This window comes from Coturnix japonica, chromosome 1 (assembly GCF_054131305.1).
Source record: "Coturnix japonica strain WE chromosome 1, WE-NBRP24, whole genome shotgun sequence".
Classification (NCBI taxonomy): Eukaryota; Metazoa; Chordata; class Aves; order Galliformes; family Phasianidae; genus Coturnix; species Coturnix japonica.
Genome location: NC_140663.1, coordinates 53390078 through 53408022, shown reverse-complemented (window position 1 = coordinate 53408022; position 17945 = coordinate 53390078). Strand labels below are relative to the sequence as shown.

Sequence of the window (17945 nt, the reverse complement as noted above, 5' to 3'; positions counted from 1 at the left end):
GACATTTGCACTGTATTAAATCTAAATAAAATCAGAATGACAACGGCTGAAGTATCAGAGAAAACACTAAGTTCAGCCATCTTCCTGTCCATATAGCAGCAGCTAGACACACTTCAGCTTTTTTTTTAGTCTTCCTTTCAGTGGCACAAGTATTATCCTTTCAAAATGTACCCCAGAGCCCAACAGAAATCCTACAGACCTGAATAAAATTTCCCAAGCAATTATCTAAATATTATCTTTGTTGTTTCATCCCAGTTCCTTCTATTTGTACCCTCTGGTAGTATTTCTTCTCCTTTGGCCTGTCTCCCCTTCTAATCATTTACAGAAAGATTATGTCTGTCCTTTCCGTAATTCATCATCCAAACAGTATATGACTGGCTTATTAAATCTTTCTTCATTTCTTCCTCCAGGTGATAGCTACTCGTGCTCTTCTCAGATTCCCTCTTATGTCTAAATACTGTTTTGTAACTGTACTGTGAAGATCGGAGAGCAGTAACCTCATTCGTGCCACCTTACCCAATCATTCACTCCCAGGTCTTCAAGGCCAGTCCTATGAAATATCATTAAAAGGTGACACTCACAGCCTGTCTGTAGAGGTCTCTCTGTCAGAGAAGTCCAGGGTTTCTGGCTTAGAGAGCAGTGTCCTTAATGCCCAAGCTGGTCCTCACATTTTCTTTCCCTCAAAAACAGGCTCAACAGGAAATACCAGGGCCCTTGCACATCTTCTTACTGACAAAGGGAAAATACTATTTTTTTCTCTAACAGAGAGCCGGAGGCTTGTTTGGAAACCATGTCAGCTATTACCAAAGTGATGGCAGGAGTGCATTCCCTCAGACATTCACCACCCAGAGACCTTTGCACATCAATAAGTCTGGCAACAACCAGGGAGATACCGAGTCTCCATCTCATGAGAAGTTGGTGGACTCCACCTTCACTCCCAGCAGCTACTCATCTTCAGGCTCCAATGCAAACATCAACAATGCCAACAATACTGCCCTGTGCCGCTTCCCAAGCCCACCTAGCTACCCCAGCACTGTCAGCACAGTGGAAGGCCATGGGACTCCGCTGTCACCCACCATACGTGTGCAAGAAGCTCCTTGGAAACTGCCTTCCAAAAGGTAAGCTTCACAGCTCAGAATGGGCCTATGGACCCAGGGGACCAACATGCATGCCAGCACCAAAGTACTGCTGCCTAGCTAAAGTCACCCTGCCTGTTGCTCTGCCTGAAGGCTGGATTGAGCCTTCTAGGTTCTCCACTTGTGCTAAACCCACAGTGCATCAGATATGCATCCACTGACCACTGCAAAGCTGCAGCAGCCTCACTGATCAGAACACTTGATTTCTTTGGGCTTTGTCATGAGGAAACTTTTATAAAGACCAAAGGAAGCCTTAATTACCCCCCTTATCACCAAAGGGAGGCGTTTGATCAACTGTTAACTGAAAGAAAAAGGAACTACGGTTCATCTCTTAAGAGTTAGGGAGATCTGTGGAAGTCTGTGTTTTTTCTTTAGTGCATCATGTCCGTAATGCAGTCACCAAAGATATTCTGGAAGGAGAGAAGCAAGGTTTTTGAAAACGCAATACTGAGTAAAGCAAAGAAAATCCCCTTCTTTGGGCATTCTTCAGGCTGGCTAAGCATAGATGACTAATGCAAAAGAAATGTCTCTTTTTATCAGTGGGGTATTCTTTTTTTAGTCGCTCATTAAAAACAGGATTGAGCTGAAAATTGTTTTTCAAGACAGAGAACAATGTGAAAAGGTGGATAAATGCTGCTCCAGAACAGGACTGAAGGTGATAATAAGGTGGAGGAAATTCTGTGGGTGCAACATTACTCAAGTAGTTACTCAAGTGAAGAATCTAATGGCTTGTCTACCTCCTGCCTACCTTATGGAGGCCATAGTGTGTTATCAGCTGCCCCCACTTGGCTGACTTGTACAATGTGACACTGCTAACATGGTGTTCTTTTCTCTCCTTGCTTCCTTGTGCACCTTCCTTGAATTAGGACACACTACTACGAAGCATTGGGACGGTACGTGTTCTCTCTCATGCTCTAACACTCTCTGGGTTTAAGGCCCACTGAATGTCCCATTGAAAGTTCAAATCCCAATTAATACTGACTATAAGCTCTTCTTTTTAGAATCAGTAGGTTAAAAAGGAGTTTTAGTGTTTGCTGTGACAACTCACAAAAATACCACCAATTTGGAGCTTTTCTGCCCACCATGTTGTACAGATGTTTTCTAGCTGGTTTCTAAATTGTTTTTTCTTAGGCTTTCTAGCTGGGATCACACATGTAGACACTCTCTGGCCACAGCACACAACACAGTGCAATATACCCTGCCATGTTCACACAAAAACTCAGAATGAAGTGAAATATGAGGGCTGTGACTTAAATCAGAGGGACAGAGTGGAGACAAGGGCTGTTACACCACGGAGTTTGAAAAGATCAAATGAATTCAGATAGAAGCATTCTGCAGCTAGTGATGAGAAGAAAGGAAGAAATGTCAGAAAACACTGGAAGAAATGAGGACCTAAAGAAGAGGCAAAAACAGACAGCAGATGTAGAGTGAAGGATTTGAGAGATAGAGACTATACACCACAGAGCTGAGAAGGTTACTCTGTCATTGAGGCTTCTCTTTGAAGTTCATAACCAAAGCATTTGCAACAAGATAAAAAGCTGTATTTCCAAGAACCCATATCAGATTATACTTCAAGTTCACAGCCTCGGAACAGTTTTCAGGGTGATATGCACATGTATAGAATACATGTAGTCACAAATGACAACAAAATGTTTCCAGTATCACTCAGTACTGACTTAAGAAACTTCCTCTGAAAGAGGGCACAGGCAGTGGTTGTTGTTGCTTCTGTATTTGTGAACTCTGCAGTTGTGTTCAGTGACTGATTTTTCTATGAAAGCTCTTCAGCATTGTAATAAACTGAGACAGATGGAGCCTGTCATTCTTGTCTCTGTAGCAGGTTTTCTTTACCATCTCTGTATCTTGACTTGTCTTTTTTGCTCATTAGCTCCAGTTCCAGAGACAGCCAGCTGGCAATTGTTTGCCAAGAGGAAGTGTCTCAGGATGAGACTTATGATGAAAATTTGAATGAAGACATTGAGTACTGTAGTGAACCAAGTCTGCTCTCTACTGAAATGTGAGCTTTGCAGCTTTAGTCAAAGTGTTTGGGTGGTTCTGGAATTAAGGGGGAGAGGTGGGAAGATGTAACATTTTTCTATAAATTTTTCAATTTATGGGATAAGGCCAGAAAACTTTAATCACACAGTTCAAACATCAGAAAGTTTAAAGAAAAAAACAAAAGGCAGTTCAGCCCTGAGAAATAACAAAATAATGTTGAAAGGGAGACCTTTTGGACCTTTTGCATGAGATTTTACTTCTCCTCCGAATGAGATATCTGGATGGGCAGGGCCTCCCCACCATTCACTTCTTTCACCATCTCTGGATGTGTTTAAAAACTGTTTGGGTGTGGTGCTCAGGGGCATGATTTAGCAGAGGGTTGTTAGAATTAGGGTTGTTCGGTTAGGTTGTCGTTGGATTTGAGGATCTTTAACATCCTTTCCAACCTGAGCAATTCTATGATACTGTGATCCTGTGATTCTATGATTCTACTACTTAATGCTCCCACATCTCGTATTTAGAGCATTCCTGTCTCACGGTCTCTGTTGCTTCACCTGGTCCTGTTAGCTAGCTCGCATCCATTTGTTAGCATGATCTTCCTGGCTTTCCTGATGGAAGAGGGATTATTCTGTCCAATATGAGCTACTTTTCTAGAATCCCTTTGCTCTCCCTTCCAGGCTCGCATACCAAGATGACGAAAACAGACAACTTACTCCACCAGAAAACAACAAAGGAGAGGACACCCGGCACTCTCCGAAGAAAGGGTTTCTGTGCTCCTCAGCACTAGGTAATGTCCCTTCCCAACATGCCAGCTATGCTCTCCTCTGCCTTGGCTGAGTTCTTATATCTTGCTGGAGAAATCTCAGCACATATGGGGCTGGGTGTCAGTGGTTGTCATATTTAGATATTGAGATCAGGAATCCCATAGCATGCATGATGTCCTGATCACGCAGGGGACTCTATTGACTTTATACTCATTCATTAGATAAACCTGTGGTTGTTTGGATAGTCCATGTGATCTGTTTGATTAAACCTTCTTATGAATTAGAGAAGTTTATTAGAGTTCTGTAGGCTCTCCAAACAAACACTAGGGAGTCACTGGGTGGACTGGCCTTGAGTATATGGTGTTCTGTTCTGTGTGTATTCAGCAGGGAGAAAAGAGAGATTGTCTCTTTTGTCTGCAACATGGAAAACAGCGAATTTCAGTTTAAGTTAATAAAATACATATTTCTCAATGAGGCATCCTGTTTTTATCTGGAAGGCTAAATTTGCGGATACTACTTGATACAATACTGCATTAACTACATTCTAGTGAATAGATAGTGATGTAATACGTTATTACATTGTTGTTCTTCTTTGTTTTCAAGAAAGAGAAAGCATCTCCTTGGCTGCATCAGTTCTCTGTGCTGTAATACAGAGCAGCAGATGCAGCTTTACCTTAAATAATGGTTTTATTTACCATTCTCCAGAAGTAAAGCTTGCATACGTGTACTTTGCTGTACTTTGAAATAGGAAGCATGTTTCTCTTAATTACAGAAGTAAAGCTTACTTTTGTATCAAGTAAACAGTGCGGATATTTTAATAGTTACTCCCAAAATGTTTTATTTTCTTTTAAAAAAAGATCTTTTCAGTTTACTAAAAGCACCTCATCTATACATGCCCAACACTTAATTCACCAGTGAATTCAACCACTGAATTAGTTCACTTCCACTTGATCTTGATACAGACACAGCCTCATAAACTGTGGTATGTCTGGCTGATAAGGGAGACAGGTCACATGCAAGTGGGAGGCCAATGTCACCTGAGCAGCCACATGTCTCCTCCTGAACATTGGACACGGCCAGGCATAGTGCCAGGACCTCAGTTGCCCTTTCAGCCCTGCCAAGTTTTTTGCCTGAACCAGGAAGATTTGAGAACACTTTAACTGCTTGGGACAGTCGTAGAATCATCCAGAATTTTGTCTTGCAACCTGCTTGGAAAATTGTGTTAGTTGGCCCATGTCACCTGACTGTGTTTTGCAATGTCTTGAAAATTAAAATCACAACAACAACAAATACAAGTACCTGTGAAAGGGTAAGGTGTAGAGGGAAAGCAGACAGAGCTTAACTGTGGCTTGGCCGTCTCTCCAGTGGGACTGAAGTAAATGAAATTGAACTCAGATTATCAATAGTATAATACCAGTGATGGACACGGTTGTTTGTGATTGGTGTTTCAGGTCGACGAGCGTCTTTTCACTTAGAGTGTCTGAAGAGACAGAAAAACCAGGGCGTAGATGTCTCGCAGAAGACAGTTCTGCCTTTACAAATGGTACATCATCAGGTAAGCTTTTCATAACCACAAAGGGCCCAGCAATGCAACTGAGAATCTACTATGTGCAGTGCTCTCCCATTGCATCCCAGCCCACTTTTAAACACCTTTTGAGATAATTTCTTACCCATGTTACAGGTCCAGATTTTAGTAAATGTAGTTGTTATCACATTCATTTCAGGATTTTTATAATTCCCAGAAGGGTGTAACAGGGTCATATTCTTTAGAGCCATCAGAGTTATCATTACCAGATGTCCACTAAAAGGTAAAATAGAAACCTAGCTGTCAGATAAAAGTAACTACCCAAATTGCACTCTGCTGTGCAGTTGCACTGGCTTGGACAATAGTGCATATATGAATAAAATGTGCCAAGTCTAACTTCATATTAATGAAAGCTAGTCAGTAAAGGTAATTAATTGTTTAAAAGATAAACTGATTGCATGTTATTTATCAGCCTCTTATGACCTTCATAGCTGCAGGTACATGTATGTGTACACCATACATACCAGTGTATGCTTAGGCATGTATCTAGACGGTCAGCCAGCTGTCATAGTCCAGAGTAGATTTGTGTCTTTTATTCTGATGACATCACTGTTACCATAAAAGAAACAGGTGCCAATGGCAGCACCAATGCAGGGGCATCTTATTCCATGTACTCGCCCAGGGGCATGGGAGCAGAAAATGCCACATGGCAGGGAAGGGAGGAATGAGAAGTCACAGCAGCTGGCGGAGTGAGAGCTGAGTGCACCTAGGATGCTCTGTGCTTTCTTGTTTCCATTCCCGGCAGCGGGAGCAGCCAGTTATACTGTAAGGATCAAGCTCACGAAAGCAGTGGTCTGCACAAAGCTCCAGCTGTGGCAGTGCATCTCTTGGGACAGGGTACAGAGAACAGTTCCCTGCCTTCCCCATAGCAGTGCCAGCCCTACAGGACACATGCCTCCTACCCTCTCACCCTGCCCGGCCAGCAGAATCACCTCCTTCCAACCTGTACTAAGAAAATGGAGCTTCTTTGTCCTGCCTCATCCCACCATACAATTCCAAACCTAGAGGGACAGAGCTCTACCCACCTCAGCACCCCCCAGCCAGACTGCAGCGTCATAATTAAATTGGCATCTGGCTTCCAGCTGGCAATACCCATCAGTATTAGTACTTTACAAAGTCATCTGCCTCCAAAAGTGCTTAAAATGACAATACAAAGTAGAAATGTTGCCTCTACTAAGTACAATGGATTCAGTTGTTCCTCAGTGCTTGAAGGAGGATTCTCATGAAATACTGATGCGTAATGATATCTGAATGTATATATAGCTGAAAAAGTAATCCCTAAGAGATTATTTTAACCTCCTTGGTACCTTACATTTTGGATAAACACCTTGTATGTGTTTCTGCTAAGCTGAAAATTCAGTTCTGTTGTTCTGCCTGACAGATCTAGGGCTCTCCTTAAAGTCCCCACAGTTTAAGGGAATGCTGATGCTATCACAGCCTGCAGGCCGTAACTTACATGATTAATTTTTAACGGCTTTCTTCCTTGATAATATTTGTCGATAGGACTCTGGCACATAATTCTTGAGAAGATCATGGTAAACTTTGCATGTGACCAATAATTGATTCTTTTGTCTGCAACTGAAATCAGCAGCACAGCACACTGACAGCAGTTCACTGGAATTTCAGTGGCAGATGGATTGAGCTTGACTTAACTTCAGATATCTGAAAGTTAGCTGTCCAGTTTAAACCAGTCAGTTCGGTCCCACTGTGGTCAACAGGGAGAAACAGCATTTCCAAAGGGCAAGTATAATAAGCCTTGTCTAAGTCTCATCCTTCAAAGAGCGTTTTCAAGCAGGCATCCAAGAGGCAGGAGCCTTCTGGTGTGCCTCTGCCCAATTAGCTTGGACTAAAACCATTGCTTTGAGACAGCTAAAGTTGCAGAGACAAACTCCAACCTGATCAAGACCCACATTTTGTATTTTCTGTGTGTTTATTCCTTTGTTTGTATTAGACAGCAGTGAGCTGCATGAGATGAGCTGCTGATTCTGATGGCATTGCTTATGGAACAAGCAGCATCCACCATGAATAAGGCATCAGATCAGCCCTGTGCAGCAAGAGGCTTCTTGAGAAATTTGTTATCAAAGGAGACTGAATGACTCAGGGGCTGTGAATGTAATTGTGGGAAAGACTGGAAGGCTCAAAGTACAATCATCAGATATTGATCCTCCCACCCACAGCAGATGCCTTAAAATCCAGTGGTGCTTTTATAATTGTTGCCATCTGCAGACACACCTAAAATTCACATCTGGTATCCGTTCAGGTTCTACAATGGATGCTTAGAAAAAGCAGGGCAATTGGCAGTAAAAGTTAACAGTATGGGTGGTGACAGTGTGGGAAAACAAAGCTCTGTCACAACCGGTGGAGAAGAGGTGGTGTTTCTGGCCGGGCTGTGGGGCACAGGGCTCGTCCCTTCTGTTAGCATGGTGTGTCCCAGGGTGGAAGAAGTCCAGCCTTGAGAGCTCTAAGTCTGGTGCTTGGCACTGATGCAAGCTACACCACTTCAAGGAAAACTTTCAAAATTAGTTTAGAGAAACATCCCAACCATTCCAGGAGCTGGCAGCTATTTCTCCAGCCTCATAAGAGTCATTACAGTTGGAAAAGACCACTAAGATCATCTGTTTTAAGCCTCAAGACACTCTGGGCCTTATGCAGGTAGATCCTCCAGCACTCTGCTGTCCCAGCCCAGCAGACTGAGTGAGTCCTCACTCTATGTGTCTCCCTCTCTCTGCAGGCACTGGCAGTGGCCGGCCTGAGCCCCCTCCTCCAGCGAAGCCATTCCCCTACCACGTTCTCCCGGCTGTGTGCCACACCGCCTGCTACACCCTGCAGCCGAGGCTGGCCACAGCAGCCCATCCCAACGCTGCGCCTTGAGGGGGCTGAGTCCAGCGAGAAGCTCAATAGCAGCTTCCCATCCGTGCACTGCAGTTCCCGGTTCCCCGACAGCTCAGACTGTGGCAGCCCAAGGAGAGCCAGGCCAGTGTCCCTCACCGTCCCCAGCCAGACAGCGGGGAGCAGCAGGCAGTTCCACGGCAGCGCCAGCAGCCTGGTCGAAGCGGTAAGGCCACGGTGGCATGGGGACGTGGGTGGTACAGAGGCCAGTGTAGGAACATGACCCTTGGGAGGGCAGGATGCACTGCAAAGCCAAACCCATCTCTGAGCAAGGGTCAGCAGCATGAGTGGGAGGAGAGGGGCCAACATGGCCAACAGGGAGATGCTGTATGGGTGCAGTAGGGCTGGAACTCATAGTGCTAATGTCTGCTTTTGTCTCTGGTTCTGCCGCCTCCTGAAGGTATTGATTTCGGAAGGACTGGTGCAGTTTGCTCAAGATCCAAAGTTCATTGAGGTCACGACCCAGGAACTCGCTGATGCCTGCGACATGACGATAGAAGAGATGGAAAACGCAGCAGACAACATTCTCAATGGTAACAGCAAGCAGAGCCCCAATGGCAACCTGTTGCCTTTTGTTCACTGCAGGGACGCAGGGCAGGACAGTGCAGGCGAGGAAGAGGAAGAGGTGCAGAACCCGGATTGTAGAAAAAGTCAGGAGGAGCTGAAGGACAGCAGGATTTATATCAGCAGCCTGTAGTTGCCAGGGCTGGAAGCGATGCTGGTTTTTTATTTGTTTCAATGTTCCTAATGGGTTTGTTTCAGAAGTGCCTCACTGTTCTCGTGACCTGGAGTAACCGGAACAGCGTTCTTCATTCATTTCTGTTGGGATGAGTCGCAGAGTTGGGTGGTGGCAGAGAACTTGTCAGGAGCGGATAGGACCCCGGCACGCGTCCGCCTGGAATGAGCGCGGTGCCCAGGAGGAGAGTCAGCTCCCTCTTTTTCCAGTCCCTGCACAAGGCACGATGACTGCCTCCCAAGGGCGGCCCAGCCAAACGCGCTCGGCCTCCAGCGGGCATCCTTCAACTTTGCTTGTAAAAATCATTTTGCACATGTTCTGTCCGAGCCTCACCGCCCCCAGTCACCCCGGCCCCGCTGCCTGGGCCCGGAGGACACAGCACCGCCAAAAGGGGAGCATGGGGACTGCAGCGGCTCCTGCTGTTGGCCAATCAGAGCTCGAGGGTCGCTCGCCAGCCAACCTGAGCGTGGGCAAGTCACCTGCCAACCAATTGGAGTTCAGACAGACAGCCGCGCCAGCCAATGGGAGAGCAGGGAGTGGCTGGGCACGGGTTTCTTCTTGTCCCGCAGTTCGGTGTTTCCTTGAGAGCATGTTGCGGTTTTTATTTTGACTATTTTATTTTTATTATATTTTTTCAGAGGGAGAAGGGAGTGTTTACAAGGTTCTGTAACCACCTACCTTTTTGTTTGGGTTTATTTTCACCTTTGCAGATGTTACGTTGGTTTGACCATGTTGTTTTATTTAAGCCAGGTTCTTTTCTCCATTGGCATTTGGTAGAAGCATAACACTGTAGGCAAGTTTTACCGACCACTATGTACACCAAGACTCTGTCATTTGATTTGCTACCGAGCGAAACTTCCTTTTTTTGTTGTTGTGTTATCATAGAACGGCAGCGGGCAACACGCTTGGCACAGCCCCACAGGTCCCAGGGACCAATGGGGCCATTGGGATGCAGCGCCAAATCAGCGCCCGCTGTCGGGTGGGGAACCAGTAACTCTTTGCATCTTCTGTTCCACAAGATATGCAAAAACAATGCAATAATATTAATTTTAAAATACAATCATAAGTCGTGTTGGCATTAAAACTGTATAGAAAAAAAAAAAAAGAAATTATTGGGGTTGGGGGAACAACCAAGCAGAAGGCGTTACGCTTCAATATATTCCGTGTGATGTTTTATTGCATTGATGATGTTTCTGTTGAAGAAACCGTTATACTTGAATTCAGGTCAGTTTCGGTATTTTTCAAATATTTTTTTAAAAGGAATTGCAATTGTGCCAAGCAAATATTATCAAATCGAATTCAGTTTGTTTTAAAAGAAAAAGAAAAAAAAAAAAAAAAAAAGAGTCACTTCTTGTATATTTTGCTGCATGTCAAGTGAATCATTTCGTATTTGGAATGTGCCAAGCTTTACCTTTGAACTTTTAAGTGCTTTTCTACGTGTGGTCGGGGACAGGGGTACTATATTTTGTTTTATTTTTTTCCTTTTTTAATTTGTACAATGAACAAAGTGTACCTGGTGTAAGTAACTATTCTGCAATTCACTGACAGGTCGAACGTTACTGATTTTGCATATCTTGTGTTCATTACCCTTCCTCCTCACCCCTTTAAATATGCACGATGACTTTGTTGGTAGAGAGTACCTTTCTTCCTGAGGCCGGGACATTTTGTTCAGGCTTTGTTCTCTTTCCTTTTGCTCAGCCTCTCCAAAGCTCTCTTCCCACGAGAGAGTGGCGAGATACCCAAGCCCATGTGGAAGATTCATCCCATGTCTTCAGCTGGCACCAGCAATTCAGGGAGGGGAAAAGCACCTGCTTGCAGATTGAGGTTAGATAGTTCATCCTGATAGTTGTAACAGGATGGTGGGATAAGCAAATGCAAATGGCAGAATCATTTGCAAAATAAATGTGCCTAACTCTGGACTGAAAGCATTGGGTAAGTGAGGGACAGACTCTGGATTGTTGCTTAGGAAAATTGCTGTGGTCTGGTCATGACACAGATGTTCAGTGACTTTTGTCTGTTTCCATGCATGTTCCCAGACCTTAGCACATGGGTCACAAAACACCTGATGCCACAGCATATCCCAGCCATATATCCCTGCTGCTGAGCATGAACCTCTCCTGATTCACTCCACGATGGCACACAGCGGCTGAGAAACCAGGGAGATATTATTAGATTTTATGCGGCTGATTTCTGTCTAGACTGCTGCTGATTTTCTCCCTTTTCAAGATGTTTCACAAACTTGCAGATGAGTACTCAGAGGTGTGATCTGACTCAGAGCTAAACTTTCATTCCAGTCGTGAGCTTCACAGATGTTTGATTACATCGTTTATTATGTATTTTCGTAATGCCCTTGGGTTTAATTCTTGACTCTGCTGGGGCCATTAAGCAGAAATAGTGGAAGATATTTTTGAAAGTGCACTTTTTTCTTGTTACTTTGAACTGGCCAGTAGCAGCTCAAGATGCCTTGCCAACAAATCCTTTTAAGCTGGGGAAATGTGAACCCACTTAAGCAACCATCTGGCATCACAGTCCCAGTCCAAGTCCCTGGAGAAAGCAACCACCTGAAGTCTGTTAGCCTCATTTTTTCCATCCCTCTTGTCTGTACCATGATTGGCATGTGAGCAATTCTCCCTTTGTGAGTTTGCTGTTGCTAGCTCTGCAGTGCTCCAAATCTGCTTGAAAGGAAATAGTGCTGTGCTGGTTGTTTTCTGAAAACGGAAGCAGCAAAGAGGCTCCCTATCTAATTTTCCTCCACTAGAATGTTCCCCTGGCCCTCCCACTAAGAGGCAGAGGTGCTCCTTGCTCCTGATTAACAAAGTACTGGCCTAGAGGAGCAGAGGTAAGGGGCATTCTGGATATCTGCCAGTACTTGTCATCTTTTAGGACTTTTCCTGAAGCGAAGGAGAAGAAAGGAAAGGAGTGTGCCCTGCACATTGCTGGTGAAGCTGTGGCTCCCCCGTGGGTCAAAGCTGACGATAGCCAGGGAAATCCTTGCAGTCTGCTGGAAGATGGCTTAGGTCCTGCAGAGTGAGAAGTGCATGGCTAGCAGAGCATGCAGATGCCTTGTGTTGTCTGAGGAGCAGGTGTTCAGTACAGCCATTGCTGGTGCCAGCTGCATAGTTTTCTCTTTCTGGGGAGGGTGGCTTTTTTTTGTTATTTCCATTTGAGGTACACGCAACGTGCACATTGTGACAGGTCTAAGCAAAGAGCTACTGCCTCCTTCAGGTGAGGTGCAGTCTGGGGGTGATGGAAGTGGGACAGGCATAGTACCCAGGGGTCCTTCCTCTCCCGGTGCACAGGAGTAGATGGTGGGTACAGTCACTGTGCTGTGGATGGAAGCCATGGAGGAACCAATGGCCAAGGAGTGGCGTGGAAGGAAGGAAAGAAAGAAAGGGGAAGATGATCTGCTGTTTGCCACTGAGCATCTCTGACTTGCAGGAGTACACTGCAGACTAAAGACATTTCTTACAAAACAACAAACCTCATCCCTTTACCACTCCTGCTCATTACTCCAGGCAGTACTGGGCCAGCCACACCGGGTGCATTTCTTTTTTCTTCCTTATTCTGTGTGGCTGATGTGACAGGGAAGCAAGCGGAACTCGTGGTCCAGAGCTGGAGTTTCACTGTCCACAGACCTTTTTTGCATCACCTGTATCTTCAGCTGGACATACGGATGATGATGGCGTGGATGCTGCTGCTGCAGGGTCCAGTCTGGTTTGTTACCCTGCCCACTTCACCCAGCATGGAAGGACAGCCAGAGAGGTGCCATGTACAGAACCGCATCTATTTCTGCTTTGTTTTCTGACTCAGAACCCTGCCCCCAGTGACTATGACAACGATGATGAAAACAACAACAACAAAAAAAGGGCAAATGCATTTTTTACATTTCTTGATAATTTCCAAAGCAATGTATCATTGCTTTCTTTAGACTGACGCCAATATAACAGTTGTATGGGTCTCAGCCAGGCTCCTGTGTCTTTTCTGCCTGATAGTTTCAGATTGCTGTATGAAATGTATGCGCGTTTGCACACAGACACAATCGCACAAGGTGACAGCACCACGAGCCCGTGGGGTTGTGGACTTGTGTTGTAGGTGAAGCTGGAGGCCTTGCTTCATATGTCTAGGTGAGAAACCCCAACCCATGGGCCCTGGAAGCTGAAGTGGGGCATCCCCACTGAGTCAGAACTGAGCATCCTATGGAATGGGCCAGTTGAGACTGTCCCAGGATAGGGTGGGGAGAGGAACAGCGAGTGGGAAACAAAGTAAATAGAATCCATTCAGAGGTTTCTGGCAGTGGTGAGATTTTATCACTTCCAATAATTAATTTGTAGCATGCATTAAAAAAATAGATTCCTGGTCATCAGGAGCCCCTGTTCCCATCTTGCTAATACCTGAATAGAGTTCACTAGTGGTCAGGAAGGTTTTACTAATGTAAAGAATGTGGAAAACGTAACTGAGCCTAGAAAGAATTCAATAATATTTTTTCCTACATTTATTTTCTTCTCCAAAGATTAAGAAATGCAAATTTCAGTGGCTGCATAGGATTTCTTTTCTCATCTTTTGAATGCTGCAAATATATTAAAGTCTCATTCTGGGTTAGCAAGCCCAAGGATCCAAAAGGTTTCCAATGGGATCTCAGTCTGTGGAGCTTTGCTCTCTCTTGCTTTGTTTCTGGACAGCTGAAAACATTGCAGCCTTGCTGCTCCAGTGCCTGGAGAAGGTATGGCTGAAGGCAGAAACAAAGCATAAGGAAATCCTGTACTGAAAGCAGACCGAACTACAATTGCTATCAGAGTAGCAGCATCACAGTGGAGTGGAAAAATCCTTTTCTGAAATGAAATCTAGTGTTCTAGTTCAATCTTCCATTCTTCCCCCACCCTATGCAGGGAACATGACTTAACTGTTAACACTTGATCTTAAAACAGGCCTTTAAGGGCACAGACCTTGATTGAGCTGCCAAAATGTGTGCATCCTCTGCCATCTGAGATACCCTGCAGCATTCTGCCCAGCCTGCAACAGAAGTTCCAGGAGGGCACAACACTTCCCCTTGACTGGTGCCATGTCTGCCAGCCCCACGTGTGCTGCGTGGGCCTCAGGCGGCAGGGGACAGTTAGGCAACTTAACCAAGTCCCTTTCTGAAGGGCTAACCAAGCCGAGCAGCACCAACGGCTGAAGTAAGGAGGGAATCTTCTTTAGAATTACCAAGGGCTTAGCGAGGCATGACTGGGAGCCCATCTCCATGCTCCCATGCTGTACTCCCACCCCACGCCATGCGGGCAGGCCCTGCTCCTATGGCCTGGAGCCCAGCCCTCACCTAGCATAGGCCTAGTGCCTGTGCCCCAGGCCCCAGGAGTAGCAGCAAGAGCAGGCATGGTCCCACCCCACAGTGCATTTTTTTCTGACAGTGTTCAAACAGTCCCTTTCCGAAGCATTTTCCTATTCAAGACAGACCCACGGGCTCAAACACCATTCATTAGCCTCATCATTCAGAGGATAAAATACCTGTGTTGTTCTGCTTCGTTTTGCATTTTGTCCTGTCAGGCGAAATGCAAGCTCTTCCTCAAATAGGCTGTCATGCCTTTAATATATATATTTTTTTCTAATATTTTAAGCATCCTAAGCCAGTCCACTCTCATCGTAAGCAGGTAGACTGGTAACCAATACTACCTAAACATCATCAACTTCATGATTGCTCGTTGGAGTGATTGGTTCAGGATTATCCAGTCTTGACAATTTGAATGTGGGAAGATTTCAGAGGAGGAGGAGTCAGATTGTAAATATCTCTTTGACAACATTGCTGCATCACACACAAAAACGGGGAGATACTTTTAAAACTGCCTTAAAAAATCAATACCGAATGACGGAGTCTCCCTCCAAACAATTGCCACTTGGTAGATCAAGGGATAAATCGCTTTGGGTAAATTCTGGCAAGAAGTGGTTGGAATCTGGTCCAGTTTGGGAAGTGTAAATGTAATTTAGGAGCTGATCTCTCACTCAGTCTGACTTCATATCCACACTAACGACTGAGCACTGCAGGATCAAAACTGCTTAAGGCATGGGGTTGCTGTACCTGGCCTGTATCTGTACGGCGCGGTCTGGCCTGGCAAGGTACTGCATACCTGTGTTTCCCGGTGACTTCAGGGAAGATGGGGTTCCTCAACACCTCTTCAGTTCAGGCCCTGGAGCATCATTTCCTGCTCTGATCATCAGCTATAACTGTTGATAAATATAAGTGTTTTGCCTTCATTCGAATTGCCCAGAGCTGTAAAATGACCTCTCTCAAGTATAAACCAGTCAGTCACCTCCTCTCCCACTCTTCCCTGTGCTCCCTGCCCACCCCAGCCCTCCCTCTCACCTCTGCCCAACTCCTTCCCTCTCTCAAGTCTTTACCTCCTTCCACAATTTTATATCTAGTTTTCATGAAGCCACAGAAATGCTTTTGTAAATAATGCTGTACAGTTTGTAACCATCATGTAAGCCTGTCATCAGTGCCAGAGTCCGTCTTGCCCTCTCGCACGTTTTAAAGTCAACAGAGAAAAGTTAGAGTGAATGGCCCGCAAGCGAGCTATAGGGTCATCTCTGTGTGGGACAAATGTATATTCCTGTAAGATTGCATTTTTATCTAAGGAATGATGTTATTTTAAAATTGCTAATAAATTTCTAAACAATGTCCAGATTTGTTTAATATTGTAAATGTTATGAGAACTGCTTTGACATTGCCCCCCTTTTGCTCAGCAGTGGCTGCAAACTATGAGGGCATCCTGCAGCACCTTATTTCCCACTGGCTGCCCACACTAGGTTTGTGGGGTCTCTCATGTGCATAAGGGACTGCAGAACAGCATGGGGTAGTAACAGGCCGTCCTGTTAAACATTAACTTAGAAAACCCTGTCACTTGTGTACTGTTATCATCACAGAAATGCTACCTTGTAATGATGCCCAAAGTATGACTCATATATAACCAAATAGTTACCATTTTCTCCACAGGATTCTTTTTTTATTGAGTATGCATCAAAAGAGGAATGCCTGCAGCCTAAACACCATGTAATTAGTCTTTACATAAGCCACGAAGCTAATGGGACGATAATAAGTAACGTATTACACATTTACTTTTCAATCAAACAAATTTGTTCTAACAACACAGTTATCAAGCAATTATGTTGTAACGCCAGCTGAGCACTGCATAGAGTGCCACAGAGTGCTTAGCCCAAGTACACTGGCATAGGATCAAGCACAAGAAGATAGCCTGCTTTTAAAAATTATTATATTATGTGTATATTTATATTCCCTGACTTGCACACAAATGTTGGAAGCTCAAGGTTTGTTGTTAGGTAGTGGTGTCACATACCAGATGGAGCCAGGAGGTGATGTCAAGCCATGGATGCCACCACCAGCGTGAGGGACAGGACAGGAGTTCCCTCACCTCCAGGCTCAGGCTTTCGGGCAGCCTTTTGCCATCATGGGGCCCAAGGACTTGCCATGCCCTTGGGTCGATGGTGGGACTAGATGATCATAGTGGCCTTTTCCAACCTTAACGATTCTATGCCTTTGGCTGTTGGTGCAGCGTGGTGCACAGCTCAGCTCTGCTGCTGGCTCACAGCGCCTGGGCTTTGTATGAGAACCACGTGGAGGTTTTGGTGGTGAAAGCCACTTGTGGTTGTACCGCAGCGCAAAGAAAGGTGTGAAACTGGGCGAAACCTGTGAGACCGCTGGGAGCGAGCTCTGCACAGCTTCCTCTGAGCCGGCTGCACACAGAACTGCCCAGAATACCTGTGTGCAGAGCCCTGTGTTGAAACGCTGCCTATAATACAACACTTTATTGGCACACGCTCCGCTCACGACGTTCTCCCGAAGCCGGAGGACAGCAGCCCACAGGCAAATCTCCGTGCTCCGTCCCGCAGGCCGCAGCGGATTGACTTGCGGAATCAAACTCTATAATCCAGAGATGGGTTATAAAGCAGGTATGTTTATTCCAGCGTTGCGCAGCACCGGTGCAAGGGGGATAGCTGCTCCAAACTTGCACACCGTTAGGAGAAAGCGTGCAACAGATATAGGCTGAACTAATACATAATCAATAGTTTGCAGGAATTTGGATACATATTCATTACATTCCTGAGACCTCATTAGCATGCAGTCCCTCCCCCCTTGCACATGCGTAGTGAGTTGTGGGGGTGGTCGTTTTTAGGTTGGACGTTAGGGGGAAGTTCTTTACTAAGAGAGTGGTTAGGCCCTGGAACAGGCTGCCCAGGGAGGTTGTGGATGCCCCGTCCTTGGAGGTGTTCAAGACCAGGTTGGACGGGGCTCTGGGCAACCTGATCTAGTAAAGGTGTATGTTTTGGTGGCCCTGCCAGGCAGGGGGGTTGGAACTACATGATCCTCAAGGTCCCTTCCAACCCGGGTCATTCTGTGATTTTGTGATTCTGTGGTGGTCATGGGATGAAGGCTCATCATCTTCCTTGCGAAGGCTCATCATCTTCCTCTCTGTAAACTTTCGACCCTTCAGGAGGGGCACCCCCCAAACTGGTTCCAGCTTGCTCTGTGGACATCTAATCACCACACTGTTCTCGGGCTGTTCCACCCTTATCTACATGGCCTTCATCCCCTTGTTTTCTCAAGCTTAGTGTCTGCAATTCCCCCTCTCTCTGCTCCCCCTTAACATAAACTATCTATCTGTAACTACCCTTTGCCTTAGTGAGGCCCCCTTTCCCTTTCTGTAGCAAAGTGTTCTCTTTCCATCTACGATGGGGTCCTTTTTCACTACTCAGGATTGACCGACGCTGGGCCCGCCCCGCCTTTCCCTGGGCCGCACCCCCAGCGGGCAGCGCAGAGCCCCGGCCTGGCC

General features: G+C 45.6%; 1 protein-coding gene across 35 annotated transcripts in view; it reads left to right on the top strand.

The window, feature by feature from the left end:
* Positions 1-13066, top strand: part of CACNA1C (calcium voltage-gated channel subunit alpha1 C) — a 449097-nt gene extending 436031 nt beyond the window's left edge. For 23 of the 35 annotated variants that reach the window (XM_085540251.1, XM_085540241.1, XM_085540190.1 and 20 more), the window contains 7 exons: positions 766-1118; positions 2003-2029; positions 3022-3150; positions 3809-3918; positions 5347-5450; positions 8212-8535; positions 8770-13066. In XM_085540251.1, coding sequence (XP_085396377.1) covers positions 766-1118; positions 2003-2029; positions 3022-3150; positions 3809-3918; positions 5347-5450; positions 8212-8535; positions 8770-9066 — 1344 coding nt within the window. In that variant the 3' untranslated portion in view covers positions 9067-13066. The remainder of the gene's footprint in view (positions 1-765; positions 1119-2002; positions 2030-3021; positions 3151-3808; positions 3919-5346; positions 5451-8211; positions 8536-8769) is intronic. The other 12 variants (XM_085540267.1, XM_085540275.1, XM_085540160.1 and 9 more) reach the window with 3 other exon arrangements.
* The last annotated feature ends 4879 nt before the right edge of the window (positions 13067-17945 follow it).